Consider the following 26,831-nt stretch of genomic DNA (forward strand, 5'->3'; position numbering starts at 1 on the left):
GGTAAAATGTAGATGGGTCATAAAAAACTGTCTCAAAACACCAAATACCTTGGTGTCCCTCTCTTTTTGTCAAATAAAAAATGCAAGGATCTTGCCCCAACAATAGAAAGGCTTGATAGTAGGCTAGTAAGTTGGAAGAGCAAGAACCTTTTGTGGCCTGGGAGAGCTACTCTCATTAAATCAATGGCACAGGCAATACCTACCTGTGCCATGTCAACCATTCAATTTCCAAAAAGTCTATGTGTCAAAATGGATGCTGTGATACACAAATTTTGGTGGAAGCCTAAGGGAGAAAACAAACATTTCCTCACACTGATGGCGTGGAATTCGCTGTGTTGGTCTCGGAAGGAGGGAGGGCTAGGATTTAGAAGTTTTTTGGAGTTTAATCAAGCTCTCCTCTTAAAACTTGCTTGGTGGGTCCGATCAGGGTCGACCCTAGACATTTTGGGACCTTAGGTGAGAACTAAAAATGAGGCCTTTTTTATTCTTATATATTAATTAAATTAATATTTATTTAATATTTTTATATTATAATATATTTCATTTAAAATCTATTTTTCTTGCCATTTGAGATGCAAATTGACTAATTAAATTTTCTTCTAGTTGAACATCATTATGATGAACTTGTTCATTTGTGACATTTTCATCATTATTTTCATTTTCTTCTAAATTATTTTGAAGTTCATTATCAAGATTTGTTGTATTGCAAAATTGAACATCATTGTTATTTTGCAATTGTATCATTTCATTATCTTCTAACTCTTTTTGGTGAATTTCTTGCTCATTTGTGATATTTTTATCTAAATTTTGTGTTATATTTTGTTTATTACTAATAACAAATTTATCTATTGATCCTTTTTGAGACTCAAATTTTTTTTTTTTTTAAGTTTTTCATATCCAGATGCATATTTTCTAGTAGATATTTCTAATCAAATAATATATTTATAAAGACTAAAATAAAAAATAACTTTCAAGTGTAGAGCAAATGAGAAATAGAACCTAATTTATATAAAAGTATTGTTGTAGTTTCACCGAATATAACAAGTTTTTAGCAATCTCAACCTCTATAAATAAAGACTTATTCAATATATTATCACTAACTAATATATCTATATATATATAACATAAGATTAAAATTCTTTTAAAAAAAAAATTTAAGCACAAGCATAACAAAAATTTAAGCACAGCCATAACACAAGGCTTATTAGTAAGACCACCTAAAAAACACAAAACAAATCGTATCTAAATCTATACCCCCAAAAAAAAAAAAAAACGCGTGAAGACCCAAACAAACGTGAAACGTCCAGCAGGAGGCAGGCAAATCTTTTTATCTTAAGTCTTAATAAATAAAATGAAGTCTGAAGAGAAATGCTGAAACTGAAGCCAAGCGCCCAAATAGGCAAATAATTTATACCTGAAACGCAGAGAACTCAAAACCCAGAGCAGAGGCGGCAGAGCACTGAGCAGTTGAGAGAGGCGGAGAGCAGAGAATCAGAGAAAGAACTAGTTGCTAAAGCAACTTGTATCCCATCCCCAAAAGCTGGTGCAAATTTGGATGACGTCATTGTGGTGTCTCAGCTCATAACAAACAATGGATCTGCTTAATTATTTGTATCCCAATTTCCCAAATTGTGCAAAGGGTTGTATGGGTATGGACTAAAAACTAGTTCAGGAAAATTTTCAGTTAAATTAGCCTATTGGCTCAATCGATACTCCTCCCCTCCTCAGCACCAGGAAAGAGTCAGAAGGCTCATTTGGAAATCTAGAATTTATGAGAGATTAAAGATGCTTTTAATAAAAATGAAAATCAAAGGCATTGATCTCACCTTTCAACAGATAGCCAATGAGCGCAGATCATTGCACTTTATGCTTTGCTGAAGCAGCAATGATAAAATACTATCAATTAAATTACTCATTGCAAGTTATTTTTATTCAATCTGTGCATCAGGCCCATATTATGAATACATGTTAGAACGTAACTCATCCGGTAAGGCATGAGGGCTTTGGAAAGAAATTCTATTTCACATTATTGCTAACATTATACAAGACAAAAGATCAACCAAGTTAATAGCAGAAAACCAACCATGCGAAGGCAAATTTGAAATTTCCGGCGCATCAAAAGTTAAATCTGTTTCAAACCCAGGTGCAACTTCAGGGAGGAGCTCAAAGGAAATAGACCAGGTAAATTCTGTAGAGCTCGTTTACACTGCATGTATCCTTCCTTGAACAAAAAGCTGAAATGGGCAAAAAGAACCTCAAAGCAAAAGTTGGTATGTTCCTATGTCAGACGTTAGCTCCAACTGCTAAAAGATGCATAATTCAAGAACCTGCATCTTGTGCCTATGGGGCCACATTAACTTGATCTGTCACTAGTGAATCTGAATTAACTTGATCTATTGTTGTTGGACCAGATTTTGCTTGATCTTTTGTTAGCTGGGTTGAGTTCTTTTGAACTGTAGCTGCAGGGCCAGAATCCATACACTCTACTGCTGAGGGGGTTGAATCCATCTGATCTACCACTGGTGGTGCAGTCTCTCTTTGATTAGTTGCTATTGGAGATGATGATGGTGGGGAGGGATTTTTCCGGTCCACATTACTGTCAGCGTTCTCATATTCAGAAAGGAGATCCATGAACTCATTAAGCAATCGCTGGACTTTTCTATTTGATGCCATTGCCGGAAGAATATCCTCTCTTAAGAGTTTGTGCTTTCTCAGACCCTGCAAAGACCCAAAAGAGTAACTTACACAAGCCCTAGATTTTTTTTTTTTTTTTTTTTTTTTGCTTAAAATTTTAGGTTGGGGGTATTTGAACTGGGCAGTGTAATTGAGCCACAAGGCTCTTGGGCCAAGCCCTAGGATTTAATCATGAGAAGAAGATTTTAGATATTGATGCTGGGGTCAGGTAGGGAGTACAATTCTAGTTCTTTGTTGTACCATAAAGCAATGGTGATTTCACCCTGCAACAGAGGCCTGGCCTTACATTAATTGACATTTCCTTAAAAGCACAATGGTACCCTGAATTCACTAAACCAACCTACGTATTGTACTGGGCAGCTGCTAGGTTCACTATTACAAAGCACCCAAAAAAATGCCAGGAAAAGAAAAAGGTGGTTTTTTATGTGATGTGTAGTATGAAAAACAAAAAGAGAAAATTCACACTATATCCATGTAAAAAGAGTATATTTCATGCAAAAAAAAGTAATTTTTTACATAAGTAATGATAAGCTCCATTATTTTTTTACTAAGTAATAAAAAGTTCCATTTAATTTTAAAGAACATTTATAAAAATAAAAATAAAATAAAATAAAAGGCCAATAAAAATAACCCTATCTCAGATATTTGGAAAAAGAAAAAGCTGTGGTGGGAAGGACCGACTCTTCACTTTAAAAATCCCCAAGCAATAAGAGTATTATTGAACAATCTCATAAAATTAAAACAGCAATTGAGTTCACTCCCATCACATCAACTGCTCCATTCTACTGATGCATTCCACATTCAAATACAATGGACCGAGAGTCAATATCCATTGGATGTTTAAACACTCACAAAAGGGGTAGGAGTGTGTAATACTTTATCATGCCTTCCAATTGCAGAGAAACTCCACCCCTTTAAAAACACAAGAATCATCAACTATTGCTCTAGAGTCTCTAATTCTCTATGTTGGGGCCATTTATCAAAGCAGTTCACTAACAGAGGCATTGGCTCCAATTATGAGGTGCTCAATTCAAGGAGATAAAGAAACTCAGAGCAATGCTGGGTTGATGCAAAGTATGGTCTCACAGATACATATACGTGCATCCAATGTGACAAACAATACATTAACAGATAGTCAACCAGCAAACTTCTATATAGTTTTATCAACCCATGAGAATTCAAAAATGGGTCAATACTCAATATACACCCCCCCCCCCCCTACCCCCCCCCCCCCCCCCCTTAATCTTTCTTTATTCTCTCTCTCTGTGTCATCCAACTGGCAAAAGCTATTACAATCTAGTATATATTCCCTTTATAATAGAAATATCAAAATGTAAATGCAAAATAGGGGAAAATAAGCAGGATAATTTCCTATAAATCATTTGTATGATCTCAGATGAATCATTCAAATAATTTCCTAAAAAGCCAAGAAAAAGAGGGTACTACCATCCAAGGTATATGTAAAGCATTAAAGACGGGTAAGACGTAGTAAAAATCTTACAAGTACACAAGGATCCCATGCCAGGTTCCTTGAATCTGAAGATGTGTCTTCAGCCATCCCAGTAGGAGGTCCAAGAAAACTCTCACAGACTTCTCGCAAACGAGACTCATCTGCTTCTCTGCAATCAATAAAAAAAGTTGTTATGTGCACTGTTACATTGATTTTTGCTCAAAAAGTTGACCATTTAATATTTGGATTCTCAATCGTTCAGTTTATAACACTGTTTGGCATAAACTCGGGATAATATCTGACAACAAAACTTCTGGTTCACCATTCCCCCTCAGAAATAGAGCCCATATGTCATTTTTTATGATTGAAAGCACAAGGTGCATTGCAATTGTTCTTTCAATAAAGAAAGCTTAAGACAAAAAAACTATAGGAGTAATACTGCAGCATTATGCTTATAAGATGGTTGCATCCACAGGAACAATTTTTTGAAAACCTCATTACCACCTCTGATTCAACTGAAAACAATTTGAACTAACCACCAATGAGAAGAAATACAAAAGAAAATATAAAGATATTAGGTAATGGCATATATATATATATATATATATAAATTGTTAGTTAGTTTAATTGATAAAGTCTCTTGTTTTTCGAAAAAGAGACCTAAGATAAAATCCCACCTACACCAAAATAAGCCCATTAGTGTCTTGGTTTAATGGTAAAACAACAATCATCACTAAGCAGACACCATAGATTAAAATCCTATCATATCTATCAAGTACATATAACATAGATGGGAGAAACAACAGTAGAACAGCGTCTCATCAAAGTTGATGTGGGGGGCACGACCCTTTTTATGCAGAAAGGTGAATTTTTGTTGCAAATTAAACCATTCAATACAATAAGCATCTCTTATATGAAAGATAATTGAATGAAAATTAAAAATTCAATGCTTATCTTAACAAGAAAATAAAGGTTATTTTTTGCCTCATTTTTACTTATATTTGTAAGGTGATTTTTTTTTCCTAAAAAAAAAAAAAAAAACCACCTTACAAATATAAGTACAAACATAGATAAGTGAAATTTTCAAAATTGTACACTTATGCTTTATAGATTTGTTTGAACAGTTTAGATCTATACAAAACATTGTCAAATAAAAAATGGCTCTGGCACTTCAACTTTAATGTGACACCACCCTATCATAATTTCTCCCTATACATATGCCACTGTGGCAGCAACAATTTTAAGAAGCAAGAACCAAAGACAAACGATGAAGCCACCAGAAGAAGGAAAAGCAAGAGCAAAACAGCAGCAAAATCCAACAGGAGGGCCCATAAAGTGCATGTCCATGCACATATCAACTGTAATAATGGGGAGCAATGGTACTTTTTTCATTAAAAAAAATTGGCAAGTTACACACGCCACTGATGGGTCTTAAAACCCATGGCCTCATCCTCCATCTTGCTTTTACAAAGGGAGGAAATGTCATTTGAAAATAGAGTTCATTGGCACTTTCTGATTAATTAAATGAGAAATAGCATTATACAAGTAAACTGTGTTGGTGTCCAACATAAAATGTCAAGAGAGTAACCAAAATTTTTTTTTTTTGATAAGTAATAAAGATTCATTGATAACAAAAAGAGAAAAACACCCACGTACACAGGTAGTATACACGGGAGATTAAATCAAAAACGAACATTACAAAAATCAAGAAAATCCAAAATAGAAGAAAAAGGATGGTTTCTCCACACAGAGAACCAATCAAGTAAGGTTCTAAAGAAAAGAAGCTTGAGGTCAGGCATGGAACGCTCCTTGTCTTCAAAACACCTACTATTTCTCTCCTTCCAAATACACCACATCAAACAATGAGGAACAACCATCCATAAATCTCCATTACGATGGGGACCAAAACGACCATGCCAGCAAGCCAAAAGCCCAACAACAGAGAATGGCATAACCCAACAAACTCCAAATAACCCAAAAACCATATCCCATAATTCCAAAGCAACCGGGCAATGAAGGAAAAGATGGTCAATAGTTTCACTATTACACTTGCACATATAACACCAATCCAAAATGCAAACTTTTCTTTTCCTTAAGTTGTCAATTGTCAGACAATTCCCCAAGGCTGCGGTCCAAACAAAGAAAGCCACTCTAGAGGGGATCTTCTGCTTCCAAATGTTTTTCCAAGGGAAAAACTGCTCACTATGGCCAACAAGAAGATGGTAGTAAGTACTAACCGTGAACCCCTTACTCTTACAAGGCAGCCAACATCTCTTGTCCTCCCCGTTCCCCCTTACAGGAGTGCAATAAATGGAATTGATGAAGCTCCTGAAAGCTTCCAATTCACGGTTATGCACCTCTCTACAAAACTGAAAATCCCAATGGAGGACTCCATTGGTGAACCTCATTAGGTCCGCCACACTTGCCTCTTTGGAACGACAAATCCTATATAAATCAGGGTAGCGGTCTGCGAGGGGAGAAGATCCACACCAACGATCTAGCCAAAACTGCACTTTTGAACCATCTCCAATTTCATACATAATAAACCGAGATAAAGAGTGCCACCCTCTTCTAATATTTTTCCACAAACTAACTCCATAAGGGCCAGAGAAAGAGCTAGAACACCAACCACCCCAATCACAGCCATACTTCACCTCTATCACTTGACGCCAAAGAGCATCCCTTTCTTGCCCAAATCTCCATAGCCACTTGCCTAATAAAGCTACATTGAAGGTTCTCAGGTTCCTAATCCCCAACCCACCTGAAGAAAGCGGAGTACACACAGAAGACCAATTAACCAGATGAAATTTGGGCTCGTCTCCTAGGCCACCCCACAGAAAGTCCCGCTGAAGTCTAGCAATTCGGTTGGCCACAGAAGCAGGAATAGGGAATAAAGAAAGAAAATAAGTAGGAAGATTAGAGAGAGTGCTTTTAATTAAAGTAACTCTACCTCCCTTGGATAAATATAGTTTTTTCCAACCTGCTAATTTTCTTTCCATCTTCTCTAGAATTGGATTCCAAATAGACTTGTCCTTAAATTTTGCCCCCAAAGGAAGACCCAAATACTTCATTGGAAGGGACCCTTGCTTGCAGCCTAAGACAGCCACCAAAAGATCCATGTTATGAACTGCCCCCACCGCCACTAGTTCAGACTTACCCAAATTTACCTTCAGACCAGACACAGCCTCAAACCAAATGAACACCAACCGAAGAATCAGAATTTGATCAATATTAGCATCACAAAAAATCAAAGTATCATCAGCGAAAAGGAGATGGGAAATCATCAAAGATCTTCCAGAGGAGGCACCAACACAAAAACCTGACAAACGACCTTCATGGACAGCCTTATCCAACATTCTACCGGCGACTTCCATAACCAACACAAATAACAAGGGGGACAAAGGATCACCTTGCCGCAGCCCCCTAGAACTTCCAAAAAACCCATGGGGAGTACCATTAATAAGGATAGAAAAACGAACCGTTGATATACAAAAAGAAATCCATTGCCTCCACTTATTAGAAAAACCACAACGCTCAAGCAAGTTAGAAAGAAGACCCCAATTCACGTGATCAAAGGCTTTTTCAATATCCAATTTACATAACAACCCTGGCTGACCAGACTTCAATCTACTATCAAGACATTCATTAGCAATAAGAACAGAGTCAAGAATCTGCCTATTTAGAACAAAGGCATTCTGGGGAGCTGAGATAATCTCTCCTAAAACCATGCGAAGACGAGTAGCCAAAACTTTAGCAAGAATTTTATAAACTCCCCCAACAAGGCTGATAGGCCGAAAGTCTTTTACCTCCACAGCAGCAGCCTTTTTTGGAATGAGAGCAATGAAGGTTGCATTCAAGCTTTTTTCAAACTGACCTGTAACATGGAAATGGTGGAACACGGCCATGATGTCTGATTTGAGAATCCCCCAACAAGTTTGAAAGAAAGCCATCGAAAAACCGTCAGGCCCAGGAGATTTGTCCCCATTAAACTCCTTGATGACTTCAAAAATCTCGGTTTCCTCAAAAAGTCTCTCTAACCAGACCACATTATCCCTTGAAATCCTTGGAAAATCCAATACATCCTGGAAAGGATGCTGCCCTTGCTGCTCAGAATATAGGTTCATATAGAATTGAACAATATGGTCAGAAATCCTATCCTGGTTGGAAGACATAGCCCCATCAATCATAAGGTTTTCAATACAATTATTTTTTCTATTAGAATTAGCCATCTTATGAAAAAATCTCGAATTGGAGTCGCCCTCCTTTAAAAACAACACTCTGGATTTTTGCCTCCAGCTAATCTCCTCTAACAGGGCAACCTTCTCAAGATCGACACGAAAGGTTGCTCTTTCCAGTTTCTCCTCCTCAGTTAGAGGTTGATTGTCCTCTTTTACATCTAGAGCATTCAACTTGCTCCATAATTGCTGTTTTTTTACTGTGATATTGCCAAAATCTGTTTCATTCCACTTCTTTAGGTCCGCTTTTAGAGCATTCAACTTCTTGGCAAGAATGAAACTAGGGGTCCCTTGAAAATGGTAATTTTCCCACCAAGACTTCACCTTATCTAAAAACCCCTCCGCCTTCAACCACATATTCTCAAAACGAAAAGGAGTACGCCCTCTGCGATGACTCCCGCTTTCCAAAAGAATTGGGAAGTGATCGGATAACACTCTAGGAAGCCTTTTTTGGGAGAAATGAGAGAGGTAATCAGCCAAAGTCGGAGAGAGGAGAAACCGATCTATTCTAGAGGCCGAGGTGGAGTTAGACCATGTGTAAAGGAGGGCGAATAAGAAGACAAGCAGTTATAGGCTTATAGCAATATATTTATAAAATCCTTTCACGCAACTTGAACAAATCTGAAAGACCGCACACAGTGTTGTTAAAAGTGCACTTAAGTGCAAAGCGCACAGGCCTTGGGGCTTATTCCCTCTAAAGCGAGGCGCCCTCACAAAAGCTCGCCTTAAGCATGCTTTTTAGAGCTTTTTTATTAAGCGCAAAGCCCACTTTTTTGAGCTTTTTGTAATTTTTTTTTTAAAAAAAATCCTGATTTGATTTTTAGCCATTAGATCTAAATATGTTTGACACAAGCCATTGATTTAATATATAAAAACTAATAGTGTGGTGTGCTACCATACACCTAAGCCTACCTCTTTAGATATTTTAGACCTTTAGGACCACAACCACACAAACAAAAACTCAAGTCAAACAACCCCAACCCCAACCACACTAAGATCAAGAATGGGGCCACTAGGGAAAGCAACAAGTTCAAGTTATAGTTCACAACATGCACCTCATGATGGAGATGAAAATGATGAGGGCTACAAACCTTGTGATGACAATGATGATAGTCCCTTGCTTAATGAGGATGATGATTATGTAGATAAGGATGGCATTGCATATTTGCATTGATTTTGTTAGGCAAAGATATTTTGTTAGGCAAAGATAAATTACTTAACATTCTAGTACTTTTTAGCCTTTGCTTTTTTGGTTCTATACTTCTATTTTGATTCAACCATGTTTTGTAATCATGGCCATCAAATAGTGTGTGTGTGTTAATAGTCAAAGCTCAAAAAAAAAATCCAATTAGATTTTAATTGAATTCTCAATTTTGCACCATATGTTCCATTTAATATTAGCTTTTCTAAAGATATGAACAAAATCCCAGGCGGCAAAGGAGTGAAGGAGAGATTTGGCAACCCCACAAATTTTTAATTTTATGCCAAGTGAATTATTGAGTGTAAAAATCAAAGAATCCAAATTCAATCAAATTCTAAATTGGATTTCAACTGGAGTCCAATTTTCCGCAACATGTCCATTTATTTTTTTAATTTTTGTGGCAAGTGAATTATTGAGTGAAAAAACCGAAGAATCTAAATCCAATTAAATTCTAAATCATATAAATATATATATATATATATAATGAGAAACTATTACATATTTTAGAAATGTATGGTTTAAAAAAGTGTAAGCTAATACTGTGTACACTTTAAATCACTTCTAAAAATAATTTTTAATTTTATGCCAAGTGAATTATTGAGTGTAAAAATCAAAGAATCCAAATTCAATCAAATTCTAAATTGGATTTCAACTGGAGTCCAATTTTCCGCAACATGTCCATTTATTTTTTTAATTTTTGTGGCAAGTGAATTATTGAGTGAAAAAACCGAAGAATCTAAATCCAATTAAATTCTAAATCATATAAATATATATATATATATATAATGAGAAACTATTACATATTTTAGAAATGTATGGTTTAAAAAAGTGTAAGCTAATACTGTGTACACTTTAAATCACTTCTAAAAAAATATGTATAATTGTGATTGTTTTTAAATTATACTCATGGATACGCACGGGGCTACACACTAGTATTTTGTAAAGCAAAAGAGAATTATATAAACGTTATATAAATTATATAAAATGTTTTATTGTAATTTATAGGATTAATTGATCACTTGATTACTTGATTTTTGTATCCACCATTAATAATTTTTTAAAATTTATTAAATTAAAAAAAAAAAAAAAATGAGCGCTTCACATTGATCAGGCACGCACTTGCGCTTTGCGCCTAAGCTCCAGGAGGCCTTTGTGCTTAAGTGCACTCGACGCTTTTAACAACACTGACATCTCAAAAACATAGGGAAAAGCTTTTATCCAGGCAGAACTAGAATATCACTCTACACCGATGGGAAAAACTAAAAATTAGAAACATATTAACCAAGGGGGATGGAAGTAGACCTTGCAAGAAATCGTATATATGACAGGAGGCACTGCCGATATTCATGAGGGGACTTCAAAGCCAATGAGGATGCCAACTGAGCTTCCAAATGAGCACGTGTCTGCACTCCATCATCAGTTACTCTGTAACAAAAAACAATCACCGGTCAATTGTAGGAGCAGCATGCCAAAATTAATTATGGGCTTCACAATGAATTACTAAGAAGAGAACTGAAGAGGTGCTAATATACACATTCATCAGTACTTTGAAAGTCATGAATCAATCTAGAACTTGTCATTCACAAATCATGAGAACTTCATTAAAGAATACAGGATGTTTAAAAGCCAAGCATGTTCCACAAAATAAAAAAGGAAAAGGAAAGAAACACTGAGCTGGTTGTCATTCTGGAATCCATTTGAAAATGGATTAGTAATTATTCACAACATAAAGCTTAATTCTATTACTCATGTTAATAATTTTTCATAAAATCCGAGTACTACGCTTCTTTAAAAATAAGAGAAATTTTCACCCTTAAATTTTGACTTTAAATCCAATTACTAAGGTCCATCTCTTGACAAATGGCAGTTAAGTACAACACCCATTATGAATTCATGTTAAAAAGGAACAAACCTGCTCCAACCAGGCTTTCTTGCCACATACTTCCTAACATCCACCTGCAATGCAGCCAGCTCGCCACTCTGAACTGAACCCAAATTCCAGGAGCTCGCAAAGTTTGAAGCAGGGAAGCAGTCATCTGCAACCCTTAGCCAACACATGAGACTCATATCAAAAAGGAAGGCATGGCGAGTGGCCAGAACGACCAGAGGAGAACCAGATCTTGATAGCTTTGCGGATATAACTTTGATTGTGCCTGGAGAGAGTGATTAAATGAAAAGACACACATAGAGTCTTCCAATTAGAGGGCACAGTTGTCAAGAAATTAAAGAAAATTTCCAAAACTCAAATGGACAACACATGGGCTCTCAAGTGATTATTATAAACAATAAAACCATGGTCATATAAAAAGTCAAGAGTTTAGTGACACCTGCATCTTTTGCAGAAGAGTTAGGGTTCAAGGCAACCAGAGATGCCAATGAGTCATGAAGGAGACACTTCTGGTTATATAGATCCCAAACATACAACGATCCTTTCCTCGTGACCAATAACAGCTTCCAGCACTCATCACAATCTATAAATGTTGCTGCTGATCCCATCATCATGGTTGGCATAGCTCGTCTCCCACACTTCGTGTAAACCTTCCCAAAGAAAACAGACATTAGCATATGGTATAATATCTCTAAGCAATTATTGCAAGTTCAACTTCTATGTCCAAGCTTAATATCCATGTACATTCTTCCTAAAATTTATACAACAGAAATTTTCAGATAGAGCATTTACCAAACAGTTGTAATAGCCTTGATAAAAATTCAAAATTCAACAATCAGCCAAGGGACCCCACTAGTGATTGTTAGGTTAAATGATTAAATTCATCATTTCCTAATGGCTAAAACTTTTAGGACAATCTGTAATTTAACATAATATCATAGTAGGAGGTCATGGGTTCAAACTGTCTCCGCATTACCTCCCATGAAAAAAATTCAAGTGTTGGGCCCCACTTAATAAGTACAGTTTAAGCCCACTTGTGAATGGGGAGTGTTAGATTAAATTCATAATATCATAGAAGGAGGTAATGGGTTCAAATTGTCTCCACGTTACCTCCCATGAAAAAAAAATTCAAGTGTTGGGCCCCACTTAATTAGTACAGTTTAAGCCCACTTGTGAATGGGGAGTGTCAGATTAAATTCATAATTTCCTAATAGTTTAAACTTTTAGGACAATCGGTAATTTAACGGTGATGTCTAGAAAAGCTTGTCAATGCCAAATTCTTTTTATTTTATTTTAAATAATGATAATAATTAAAAGGATTCCTATAACAAAATAGTTTGGCAGAGAAAGATTTGTATCTACAAGGCATTAGAAACAACATTCAACTAATTCAGTGGTTCAAGATAACAAAAACCAACAGTTGGGCCTAATAAATGATGCAAAGATTTGGATTGCAATCATGAAGATTAATAATCAAAATATACCATGCAGTCCCTTAAATTATAGCAACATAAAATGTTGAGAACATTTCAAAACTAAATACAAAACAAAACATTGAAACTTCAATACATACCTGTAGGCATCCATCTTCACATCCAACTGACCAGAAGTTTGCATTTCCAGCTAAAACAGTGACTTTCCCTGAGATCCTATCAGACCAAAGAGTTTGAGACCCCCTAGTGCAAACAATTTCTGTTTCTTTCATCATAAATGTATTTCCCACCCCAACAATATCATTTGCAGCATGTTCTCTAGGTCGAGCTTCCAAGCAAATTGGTAAGGCATCTAAACCTTCTTTCTTATCAAACACCCTGATAGAAAGAGATGTATTAGAAGCAGGCAACAAAGAAGTAGAAGCCTTAAGGTTCCCTGACTGTTCCACATTGATGCTTCCATCTCTGCCCGTAGCAACTGGAACTTTCTCAATAATTAGGCTATCAGAAATTGTAGCCCTTGCAGTGACCCCTGAACGCTCCTTTAAATCAGAGCTTCTGCCTAGTGTCCCCCTGACAGAACTTTCTTTAAAGCCACCCTCAGTCAGAACCAACCCATTATCATCCTTTCCATGATCAGACGACGTAAGAGGAAAGTCAAGCACCTGGATCTGAGCCCCAACAGAAAGATTTTCCTGCTGAACAGGCACTCCAACTGCTTCTGGAATAATCCTCTTTCTGCCATCTGGGCGTCTATATTCTCTTTGTTTTACAGGACTGGAAATCCGGGCAGAAGTTGACACCTTATTTAACCCATCACCAGCAGTTCCAGCACTCTTCTTCCCGTCATCAGCTTGAGGTTCACTCTTTGTTGCAGCCCCTGCATCAACAGAAGATTTTACAAGTATCTGCTTTTGTTGAATGTCTGGAACAACTTTTTTGCTTGCAGTTTGCTTAACTGAAGCTTCTTCAAGCAATAACTGTGCTGGGCTTTCTGCTAAGTTTGCCTGTCGACCTCTCACATCTCCATAACGATTTCTTTTTAACTCATCCAATTCAGTATCACTTAGCCTGTGGCCAAGTTCTTTCACCTCAAAATGGAAAGTAGCCACGGACCCATCCAAGGAACAGGCAAAAAGTGAATATCCATCAGGAGACCTGTTCCCAAAAAGAGAAAATGGAAAATTATAAAGAGGAAGAACAAAGAAAGAAAAATAATTAAACTTTCTGGGAAGTACAAACATACCAAGATAAATCCACAACACTTTGAGTAAAGAAATGCTTGGCCACAAAGAGAGGACGAGGACTTGCAGTAGTCCAAACAGTTATAGTGCGGTCCTGACTTCCAATTGCAATAACATTATATGGCTGTGATTCTTTGCCTCCAGTCTTAGAAGCCCCATTACTCCACCCAACAGATGCAGATTTCACTTCCTGAGCATTGGTCGAATTCCTTCTGAACATTGAATGATTAAACTTCACCACAATAACTGGGGCATTATGTCCTAAGAAGTCAAACGTCGCAGACCATTCCCCTCTCTCCAGAACGGGTGCAGAATGCCTAGGCTTCTGGTAACCATGAGTGGTAGTGATAAAATGGCCACAAGGGGACCATCCAAGCCGCCTGAAAAAGGTAGATCCGAGCTGAAAAGAACATAATCCCATTAGAAAAAATAGAAATTAAAACTGGAACATATATATATTCACCAATGATGAACAAACATACTGATTTAGTCCAATGACCATCTGTCCTGTGAGCAAGGCTCCAATCACTTGTTCGCCAAATAATCACAGTCTTATCATCTGATTGGCTTGCAATGAAGGAGCCAATGGGATCCCAAGTTACGCCTTTAACCAAGCTAGAGTGACCCCTAAGAACAGCAGTACACATGCCACTGTTCATATTCCAGATGTGTATAGTATTGTCCAAACTCCCACTAGCCAATGCCAAGTCATCAGGAGACCAATTAAGATCCACCTACTTTAAGCATGGAAAAAAAACTCCCAGGTTAGATGATACCCAGTTATGCTTTAAAGTGCAAATCAACAAATAGTAATAGAAATGAATTCAAAAGCTATAAACAAACAATAAAAACTACACATGCAGCAAGATAAACTGATTCAAAAGATCACAGAATGAAAGATAATATCTTTGCATGCTGACATAGTCTCACATTAGTAAAAGCAATTCCATTACCACATCAGCAGTGTGTCCTCTCAAAGTCATTGCAACTTTCCAGTTCTCAACATCTGGGGGCTCTCCACTGCCAAACTCAGTGGTTCCTGAACCAGGCTTCCTTTCATGAACTAAAATCACCTGATCATCAGACCCTGATGCAACATACCTACCGTGCTTAGCCCACCTAACACAGTTGACAGAACCAAAGTGATCACGGAGGGTGGCAAGAAGCCTATGTGTGGATTCATCATTTTCCAAGTCCTTTCCAACAGATTTCATGTTCCATATACGAACCTGCATTCAATAATGGGAGGGAGGGAAGCAAGCTGTCAAATTTAAGTGCATAATATATAATGTTGTGCAAACCACTAAATTGAAAAATATCATTGTAACTGTGACCAAAAAGGTCCAATGCAAGATCCTCCCACATATGTGATATTTCTGGTAAAGGATCTAGAAGCACCGCCTTAGAATGATGTGCAGATTAAGTTTCTAGAAGCATTCCCTTAGATAGGGCCAAGCGGCAATCCAGCCCCCAATTAATTAGGATTATGGCTTGTCTTGTCTAACAGAATTCCCTTGTTTGGAAACTGGGACTTATCTATATTATGCCAGGGTGATCCACAATGGAAGCTATTTTCTAACTTAGACGTCTAATGGAAAAATATAGAGAAGCCTAGAGATCTCCATATGATTGTTATTAACCTAGAGAAAGAATATTATAGGGTACCTAGAGAAGTAATGTGGTAGATTTTAGAAGAGAAAAGAGTTCCTCTAAACTACATTAATAAGTTTTTTTATGAGTGACAAAACTTTAATGAAACCCCTAAACTATATTAATTAGTTGATTAAGAATATGTATGATGGAGCTGCATCTAGTGTGATAACAAGTAGAGGTAACCCAGTGAGTTTCCAATCATTATAGGTTTGCATCAAAGATCAACATAAAGTCCATATTTCTTTGCTCAAGTGATGTATGACTACCTAGATCAATTCAAGACGAAGTCCCTTGGTGTAGTTTTTGCAAGATTAATTTGCAGGGAGGTGCATGATTGGGAGCTGGATTCAGTGACCTCATTTTTTACCCATATTTACTCTCAGGTACCTAATGGGGAAGGAGGAGATAGGATGAGATGGTCTTTGAATGGGTCTGGTACTTTTCATGTTTGCCCATTCTATAAGGCTATTCGTGGTACAGGGGGTATTCCCTTTCCTTGGAAGAGTATATGGCATGTTAAATCTCCGAAGAGGGTTTCTTTTTTATGTGTACTGCCACTTGGGATAAAATCCTCGTTGATAATCCCAATAAGAAGGTCTCTCTTTAGTGGGTTGGTGTTGTTTGTGTAAGTGCAGTGGGGAAATAGTGAGTCATTGATTGCTTCACTGTAATTTTACTAATGCCTTGTGGTGTGAAGTTTTCTCCATGTTTGGAGTTCACTGGGTAATGCCAAGGATAGTTTCATCCTTATTATTTGGGTGGAGGAATTGGTTTCACAAGCACTCCTCGATAGTTTGGAATTTAGTGCCATTTTTTTGGTGTGGTTAGTATGGAAGGAGCACAATTCTCACACATTTTAGAATGCCGAAAGATCCCTTGAACAGTTAGTCCAGGCACTCTCCCTTACCGCTGAGGCACCCCAGGTGGAGCCTCCAATCTGGAATTGTTAGACTGTGTTATCTGAATTTCCAAGCCAATAAGGTAAGAATACGCACATTTGGGACCCACAACTTTTCTAGACAACCAAAACGAGATTCAAAAAGGAAAAGTCAGAAGTCAAAAAACAATAAAATCAAAGCTTTTAGAATCAATTAGGAGATTGTGTAAGGCAATGAGAGAGTAAACTATACCCAACACACTTGCCCTGGCCTCCACTTTCATACCACTATCTTCATTTTTACCTCCAATATCACCAACCCCACCAAATATGTTATTCCAGTATTATAACCTCCAACAGACAATTTAACCGCCCTTACCAAAGATGCAACTGCTTTAAGGAATTGCAAAAACAATCACCAAGTTTTGAAATATTGGAAAACTTTCATTAACACAAAACTACTACCTAGATCAATTCAAGACGAAGTCCCTTGGTGTAGTTTTTGCAAGATTAATTTGCAGGGAGGTGCATGATTGGGAGCTGGATTCAGTGACCTCATTTTTTACCCATATTTACTCTCAGGTACCTAATGGGGAAGGAGGAGATAGGATGAGATGGTCTTTGAATGGGTCTGGTACTTTTCATGTTTGCCCATTCTATAAGGCTATTCGTGGTACAGGGGGTATTCCCTTTCCTTGGAAGAGTATATGGCATGTTAAATCTCCGAAGAGGGTTTCTTTTTTATGTGTACTGCCACTTGGGATAAAATCCTCGTTGATAATCCCAATAAGAAGGTCTCTCTTTAGTGGGTTGGTGTTGTTTGTGTAAGTGCAGTGGGGAAATAGTGAGTCATTGATTGCTTCACTGTAATTTTACTAATGCCTTGTGGTGTGAAGTTTTCTCCATGTTTGGAGTTCACTGGGTAATGCCAAGGATAGTTTCATCCTTATTATTTGGGTGGAGGAATTGGTTTCACAAGCACTCCTCGATAGTTTGGAATTTAGTGCCATTTTTTTGGTGTGGTTAGTATGGAAGGAGCACAATTCTCACACATTTTAGAATGCCGAAAGATCCCTTGAACAGTTAGTCCAGGCACTCTCCCTTACCGCTGAGGCACCCCAGGTGGAGCCTCCAATCTGGAATTGTTAGACTGTGTTATCTGAATTTCCAAGCCAATAAGGTAAGAATACGCACATTTGGGACCCACAACTTTTCTAGACAACCAAAACGAGATTCAAAAAGGAAAAGTCAGAAGTCAAAAAACAATAAAATCAAAGCTTTTAGAATCAATTAGGAGATTGTGTAAGGCAATGAGAGAGTAAACTATACCCAACACACTTGCCCTGGCCTCCACTTTCATACCACTATCTTCATTTTTACCTCCAATATCACCAACCCCACCAAATATGTTATTCCAGTATTATAACCTCCAACAGACAATTTAACCGCCCTTACCAAAGATGCAACTGCTTTAAGGAATTGCAAAAACAATCACCAAGTTTTGAAATATTGGAAAACTTTCATTAACACAAAACACATCCATACAAGCCCCCTAAACTTTACAATACCAACTATGTTTGATAACATGAAGAGAAACAAGGAAAAGAGAACATAACTTCAAAGACAAGTTACAGTTCTCAGTTTCTGAATGCCATAAGAAGGATATTTTAACATTCAAACCTGATGTCTCTTTTCCTAACCCAAATTCCTCAACAACCAAAGAAGCACAAAATATGTAAAAGCAGACCAGCTAGACCGAATAACTGTATTGGACTAAGTTTAGTATGTTTTAGTCCTAAAATACAAACAATGAAAGACTCAAAGTTTGAATGTCTCCTCTCTCCTAGATTTCCTAAGCAACTAAACAAACCAAGAACTTATAGAAATTCTCTCGTGAAACAAAAAAGCCAGAAACAATGAAAAAGGTTTTGCTACTTAAGCAAAAGAAATAAATTTGAGCTCAGTAAAGTTTGTATTTTTGTTGTCCCCAGTCCCAACAATGAAGAACTTAAAATTCAAAATCCAAAGCATTCCCCTATTCCCGAATTTTCTCAGCAATTAAATAAAGAACAAAGGATCAGATAAAAAGCCATACCTTGTGGTCACCACCACCAGTAGCAAACCTAAGCCCTCCAGGCTGGACATCAATGGAGAAAATTTGCATCCCCTCATGCCTAATCCAACTGGGTTTCTCTGCAATCATCTCTGCTTCTTGCTACAAAAACCCAACAGAGGCTTTTGCAGAATAATTCTCCCAAATTCGCAGCTTCACAGCAAGAACGCCCTTAATTGAGTAATTTGAAGAAAACCCAATAAGTTTCCAAAGACCAAAAACCAAGAGAAACCACCAAAAGGTTATCCAAATTTATAGCTTTGGAACCAAAAGAAAAGACTAAAAAGAAGCTATATCAGAAAAGCCCCAGATGAGTGCATAAAGCAAAAAGCCCCCCTAAGACAAAGCCTTTGACCAAGTTCTTTGAAAACCCAACAAAATGCTATGCAAATTCAGGGTTTTGGAAAGAGAAAAGGAAATCCAAATTTATAGCTTTGGGACCAAAAGAAAGACTAAAGAAGCTGAAAAAAACCCAAGACAAAGCCTTGGACCTAGTTTCTTGAAACCCCTTCAAAACGCTATGCAAATTCAGGGTTTTGGAGAGAGAAAAAACCCTTAATTTGAATAAGCTGAGGAACCCTAAGAATTTGAGAGAAAGCAAAACCCTAGGGTTTGGGTCAGAGAAAAAAAGGACAAAACCCTACCAAATAGAAAGTGACTCTCCAGTTGGGCGCTGGAGAAGATCAAGGTATAACTTCCTTTTTAACGGTCAAATCTATTAGAATGTTGCAAAGTCTTTATAGATACGAAAAACAAGAGTAAAGTGCAAAAGGGACTGATGAGGAGTGAGAACAGTGAATTTTAGATTTTTTTTTTTTTTTTTTGGCCTTTGGGGAACAGTGTCTTTTTCTTTTTCTTTTCTTTTTTTCTTTTTTTCTCACTTTATTTTAAGAGGAAGATTGTATTTCGAAACGGCTTAGGGCCCGTTTGGTCATAGAGTTTAAAAATTGTTGTTTAAAAAGATGTGAAAATTGTGGTTTAAAAAGTGTTGTTAAAAAACATGTTTTTAGTGTCAATAAAATAAAAAAATGTGTTTGGTATCATGGTTTAAATAACATTTTTTAGTGTTCAAAAAATATAAAATATGTGTTTGGTATGTATGTTTTGGATGGTAAAAAAAGCTGACCCACGTACGAAATAACAATTTTTTAATGAGAAGAGAGAACATCTTTAAATAATATTGCTCCTCTCTTTCCTTCTTTAGCCGTTTCTCTTCCCTAAGAGCAGAAAACCATTCCCTGAGATAGCAAATCAAACCCACGCACAGTCATCTCCATCCACGCCAAAGAAGATCCACGGCTGGGCTTCAAGTTCCTCGAATCTCATCTCCACTGTCAACACTCCAAGACCCAGCGACTAATCGAGCTTCTGTCGCCGCCGAGTTGCCAACCCATTACTCCAAGATCTAGGTTCAAATCTTACTTTCACCTTGCTTGTCAATAGATTTTTGTCTAAAGACTGAACTGTTCCTTTTTCACTCACATATTTCTCACTTTTTTGTTTTTTTCTTTTGTTTTCCTCACCAATCGGGAAAATCCCCAATTTTTCTGTTCTTTGTTTGCTGTCGAAGATGCGTTTATGATGGGTCGGTGATGATTTATGGCGCTAGGTCGATGAGGGGACCTATGGAGGTGGGTGAGAGTTATGCTGCTGGGTTGCTCTGTGTGATCTTCATACCAGGTGCGAGAGGATTGGGCGTGAAGAGATGAGAGTAAAGAGAGGAGATGATACTTGAAAAAAAAGCTGACTAGCTGGGCCCCATAAGAGTGTTCAATATTATTACCGAAGTGCCACTGAAACTAGTGTTTGTTGTTTAAAATCAGCTCCGAGGTGATTTCAAAAACATCTGTTTAAACATGGATTTCTGAACAATATTTTTCAAACAATCCTGAGTAGAACTGGTCCACCAAACACAGTTTTTTGTTTTTGGACAATAGTGTTTAGTGTTTAAACACTAAACACTATGTTTTGAAATGAGTGACCAAACGGGCCCTTATTTTTGCAATAACTTTATTTTTAGTGCTAAAACTAACTTAGTTCCAAAAAAAACTAAGAGTTAAGCTATTTGAAAAAAAATTGAGACAAAGTATATTTATATAAATTTTTATATTATTAAATTTTTATTTAAAAATCTTTTTTGATATAAAATTTACTGTATTAATTAAATTTTTATGTTTAATTTTGATCTTATCCCATTTTTATTGGTAATAGATAATCCACCTATTTTTTTATGATGTTTATGATTATCAACCTTGATAGGATATTGTGGGGACAATTTTTGCTTCAAATGCCAAGGGCTAGATTATGTTGTAACCTTAGGTAAAAAATTGAGACAAAGTATATTTATATAAATTTTTATATTATTAAATTTTTATTTAAAAATCTTTTTTGATATAAAATTTACTGTATTAATTAAATTTTTATGTTTAATTTTGATCTTATCTCATTTTTATTGGTAATAGATAATCCACCTATTTTTTTATGATGTTTATGATTATCAACCTTGATAGGATATTGTGGGGACAATTTTTGCTTCAAATGCCAAGGGCTAGATTATGTTGTAACCTTAGGTAATTTTGTTGTCCCACATAAGAAAGATTTGCTTCCTCTTCATGTCATATAAGGGATGACAATGATGATAGAGTACCACAACATGGTCTAGTCCTTGGGTCTTGGCCTTTGAAGCAAAAATTGTCCCCACAAACATTATTCACTATATATTTTTTTTTTAAAAAAAGATGTAGAAACAATATATACATGCATTGGGAGAAACAGTTCCTTTTTATTAATATGAATTATTATATTACATATTTGAAGTTTGAACGTATAAGAATTTTCACGGTGTATTATCTTGTTTTCTTCTATCTTATTTTTTATTTATGAATTTCTACTTCATTTGTAAAGTTGTCATCTATATTGTTGTTCAAGCTCTTCTCTATAATGTAATCGTTGTTTTTCATTCTCAATAAAGTTTGATGTTTTCCCATAAAAAAATGTGTTAATTTTTTTTTTTTATATTGCTTCTAACAAGATTAAATTAATCTCTCTCTCTCTCTCTCTCTCTCTCTCTCTCCAAATTGACTTCTAAACATTATTTACCAAATAAAAGAGGTATTGTACAATTATATAATTCTTATATCACATAAATAAAATGAATTTGAAAGTGTAAAACAATAAAATGTAATTTATTGAAAGCATAATTGCAACTTTGAACTCTTTATAATAGAATATACCATGTGAGAGAATAGTTAATGTAGGGGCTCAGTTTGGATTGACCCTGAGTAGAGAATGAATGGGTTTTCAGCCCAATCAAGCCCAAACAATAAATTTGTAGAGAGTGGGTTAAAGGTTTAGGCGCTGGCCGTCGATCACCATGCATGAACTTTCTTTATAAAAAATACTTAGAGTTTCTTTACAGATGGGGGAATGCTCCTCGGCCACAGGCCGAGGAGACCTTTATTTTTCTCTCTTTTTCCCCCCCCCCTTTTTTTTTTTTTTTTTTTTTTTGCTGTCGAATCTTCTATATTTTTTCTTCTTTTTTTTTTTTTACCTTCTGTAAAACGACTACATAGAACACTCGCCAATTGTAGGGGCTCAGTTTGGATTGACCCTGAGTACAGTATGAATGAGTTTTCAGCCCAATCAAACCCAAACAATAAATTTGTAGAGAGTGGGTTAAAGGTTTAGGCGCTGGCCGTCGATCACCATGCATGAACTTTCTTTATAAAAAATACTTAGAGTTTCTTTACAGATGGGGGGATGCTCCTCGGCCACAGGCCGAGGAGACCTTTATTTTTCTCTCTTTTTCCCCCCCCCCCTTTCTTTACTTTACTTGCTTTACTTATATAGTCTTCATCTTCCTATTTCCTTATTCCATCTGTTGATCATCCATTTGCCTCTCTTCTGGCCGTCCGTCCCATCAGAGGCCTTATCAGTACTCAAGTGGTTCACTCTGACCAACGTTGCCCTGCTAAGGGGTTATCTCCCCATTAATGAGCCAGAGGGGTTAGGTGAATGCATTAAGTGCGAATGTGACAGTTTGCTCTGGGCTTGTCCCCTCCCAAAAATTATCCTTAGAATGCCGAGGACGAACAGGTTCTCGGCATGGGTCACAAAAGAGGCTTTGTCTGACTTAGCCTTGGATGGTCAGTTCTCCTTGGCGTTGGCCTTGGGCCTACTATGCGATGGGCTGTGGTTGTCAGGCCCACGGGCCCCACAGTTAACAAAAATTAAAGTCTTAAGCTATTAGGGAAAATAGACTATTAATAATGATTCGACATACATATAGCATTTTTTTTAAAACAATTCAAACTTTTAAAGAGTTGGATTTCTATTAGTCTAATATTTTGGTGGCATTTTTTGAAATGGGGAAAAGTGCGAACAACCCACCTATTAAAAAAATACTAAATATCATAACACAGTAATAATGGGGCCTTAAGCCGAGAGTAAACCACATCTAGGAGGGGCTAGGACCTTGGTTAGGGGGAAAGATTAAGATAAAATACTAAAGAAAAAATTAAGTGCAAAAATGTTTATGTAAGAAAAATTAATTTTTTAAACAAGATATTTGATTAACATAAAAATATAATCTAAATGTAAATTATAAATTCTTTTCTTGTGCTTGGTCTCAATTAATTTTTTTAGCCTAGTATTAGAGTAAGTATGATAATTTTTATGCAAAAGGAATTTCGTAATTTAAGCTGACTATAAATATATATTTCAAACAAGTAAAAAATAAAAATAAAAATAATCAATAATACTCATTAATATATGGTTAAAAGATTAATATAAATATAAGTCATAAAAAAATTTATTTGAATACTTAAAAGTAAAATGAAAATATTAATTAACTTAGAAGTATTGACATTATGATCATATACTCAAAAAATTTTAAATGTTCTATGTGTGCCTTGATTTTATAAAGATGTTTTATAATGTAGGGATAATGGCCCAAGTTCATATATTGGGCCTTGGGACCAAGGACCTTGGTTTGTCCAAGGACGGATAAACAGTAATGAGGATATCAAGCTTAGAACCCCACAAGTAAAATATAAGCAAAAGGGTTGAGAAAGTTGGTCCGAAGAGGATCATCTCCTCGAATGAGTGGAGCACGGATCGAATATATGTCTTATCACTCAAAGTAACCTTCTAGGACGATCTACTGATAAAGATGGGTGATATGAACGTACAAAAGGGATGGGAGCTCAAAGGAATTTAAGGGAAAGCTGCTACCACTGCATTGAATGCATTGCAGCTACTTTTCTAGCTGCATTTATGTAGAGAGGACCTCAGAACAGTACTGCCTTGACTACCACAACTCACAGAAAGCTAAAGAGGGTGTCTGATGGGACAGACACTCGAGTAAGGGCACAAGTGATCAACAAGTGTAGAGTCAAGATGGTCCAAAGGGAGATATATAATGCAAGAGACCTTCCATGAGGAGGGGATCGGAAAAATCAAAAAAGAAACACTGTAGCAATCTAAAACCAGACTTATAATAAAGCTTCAAAAGCAATACCTAAGAATCAGTCTTCTTGGACTTTTCCGAGGACATTTTCTATAGTGAATGTCTATTATCTTTCTTCCTTTGTCATCAAAATCTATTGTCTTGTTACTTAATTCATTAAATCCTAGTTTTCCAACTTATTCTCTACAAATTTATTGTTTTGGACTTTTTTGGCTCAAGTCCATACTCCTATTGAGCTGGGAGTTTAAATCAGGTCCTTACATATAACATTATTAGTTGAATTAATTTAAAAATACCAATGTATGATTTTAGATTTTAATTCCAATTTGATAGCTAATTGCAAAAAAAAAAAAAAAAACTTTAAAAAGCATATAGCATTGTAAAAGATTATTTATATATATATATTGATAGCTAATTGCAAAAAAAAAAAAAAACTTTAAAAAGCATATAGCATTGTAAAAGATTATTTATATATATATATATATACACACACATACATACATACAAATATATATATGACCTCATATTTGTTAGGAGATATTTCTATAATATAACATAACATGTTTAAAAAAAAAATTTAAAAATCATTGACCACATTAAAAGAGTTAAAAGCTATTTTCAATTAAGAAATTTTGAGTTTGTAATATTAATAAATAAATAAATAAACTGGAATATCATTTTTTTAAAGAACCAATATTTATGTTTATATGTTTTTTTATTAATATTTACAAGAAACGAAATTTACAACTTATTCTCATTGTAGTGGATCATAAAAGATAAAACAGTACAAACAATTCAACTGTTTGTTTAGTTGTGCGTTAACATCAAGTAAATGTTGCTTTCAAAAGGCTTTAATATTGAGCAAGTTTGCAGTATATGTGATCGTCCGAATCCATAGTGCATGCTCTAAGACCTGATGGATTCGATCAGGCATTCTCGTTTATTTTAGTGTCATCTTTCTCTTTGTCCTTGTTGCATTATATATACAAGAATTGTTCTATACTCTTACCATCATAACGTGCCATGGATTGTAGCATTTCTTATTAGAAAAAGAAAATGTAACCCTATGCCATGTTAGAAAAGACATGGTGTAGCTTTGATGGCATGATGAAATATATGAGAAAATATGAAAAGAAAATAAGGATGGCAGTGAGAGAGAAACATCTAACATTTGATTCCGGCCAATACAACACATAATGCAATGTGGCACAAACCTCCACAAAGCTATATTGTGATGCCGGCTGAAATTTCCCAACCAAGAAGTAAGCAACTCAAAGACCTTTGCGGCATAACCCAATGAATACCAAACAAGCTAAACACCACCATTCACAACTCATATGCTATATGACAATAAAGAAGAAGGTGATCCACGAATCCCCCACACCTTTTGCACATACAACACCAATCGATCACAATAATTTTCCGCTTTTGAAGATTATCTAAAGTTAAAATCTTACCCTAGGCACCAGACCATGAAAAGAATGCCACCCTAGGAGGGACCTTCGTATGAATCAGAAAATAAAAATGAAAAGATACAATGCTCTTTCTGCCTATTACAAATTCATAGCTAGCATCTTTAGACCATTCCCAAGGAATCCTACATGTAATTACTTGGTGCGTGTGAGACGAGAGGATTACATACATCTAAGAGAATAGTTACATGTTCGAAGAGTTTTGAACACCCATGTTAACCCAAAAAACTAAAAATAAAAAGACATTCCTGTTGTTGTAGAATAAATGGTAAATCATTGCTTCAACAGGTTTATCTTATTTTCTTTTCTTTTCTTTTTTTATAAACAACTAAAAAGACTTTTTTTTTTTTTTATAGGAAAAAAGTAATATTATTAAAAAAGAAGAGAAGAAAAGACACACAGAGTTCACAAGTAGTGAACAAAGAAAATCAACATAGAAACAAAGAGAAATAAAGGAATCAAAAACCCATTCTAAGAGACAAAAGAAAATCAATAATAGTAGAACAATCAGAAAGACCCCAACACCAAAACCAATCGAAAAGAGTCCACTAGCACAAATCTAACAACTAAACAGATTTATTGAAAAAGAAAGGAGTACATCAACAAAAGTGGGCTTGCTCCTGGAGAATAATATTAGAAAACTCAGCAAGAACAGCACCAAGAGCAAAACATACTCCAAATCTGTTACATTTAGACCAAGAAGCTAAAATATGAGCTGATCTAAAACTAGTGTTAGTGTCACGTGCAGGGCACGTGCTTAGGTCATGAAAAAGGTATTAGTATTACTATATTAAGATAAATATGGTACATTTTGTCAAATGTAATTTCATATCAAAATTTACATAGTATACATGAATTGCAATATAATGACATTGAACAAAAGTGAATCATTTGCAATATAATAACATTGACCCAAAGTGAATCATTTCTATGGTTATCGCATCATTTTTAGGACAGCCTTCTCTGTTTACCTAATCTTTTTGTTTTGGTAAAAGTGGAAACTTTATTGCAAAAACAGAAAACTTTATTTGCATAATCAAAGAGTTTTGATATAAACTTCATTTATATCACGCCACCTCTGCCAGATTTCATATTCCCCACACT

The 26,831-nt window shown here is 35.9% G+C and overlaps 1 protein-coding gene across 2 annotated transcripts; it reads right to left on the bottom strand.

Annotated features, from left to right (window-relative positions):
• Window positions 1-1,886: 1,886 nt before the first annotated feature.
• LOC111994616 (protein HIRA) lies at window positions 1,887-19,506 on the bottom strand. 2 transcript variants are annotated; one of them, XM_065764902.1, is made up of 10 exons: window positions 18,771-19,506; window positions 15,099-15,374; window positions 14,628-14,879; window positions 14,148-14,545; window positions 13,042-14,059; window positions 11,908-12,118; window positions 11,493-11,733; window positions 10,883-11,005; window positions 4,196-4,313; window positions 1,887-2,718 (listed from the first exon to the last, which is right to left on the bottom strand). In XM_065764902.1, exons 1-10 carry the CDS (start codon window positions 18,876-18,878, stop codon window positions 2,341-2,343), a joined length of 3,123 nt encoding a protein of 1,040 aa, XP_065620974.1. In that variant the 5' UTR covers window positions 18,879-19,506; the 3' UTR covers window positions 1,887-2,340. The 2 variants fall into 2 exon arrangements, with proteins under 2 accessions (XP_065620974.1, XP_065620975.1); XM_065764903.1 differs by lacking the exon at window positions 18,771-19,506 and having other exon boundaries at window positions 14,628-14,882; window positions 15,099-15,204.
• Window positions 19,507-26,831: the final 7,325 nt, after the last annotated feature.

This window comes from Quercus suber, unplaced genomic scaffold (assembly GCF_002906115.3).
Source record: "Quercus suber isolate HL8 unplaced genomic scaffold, Cork oak 2.0 scaffold_592, whole genome shotgun sequence".
NCBI lineage: Eukaryota > Viridiplantae > Streptophyta > Magnoliopsida > Fagales > Fagaceae > Quercus > Quercus suber.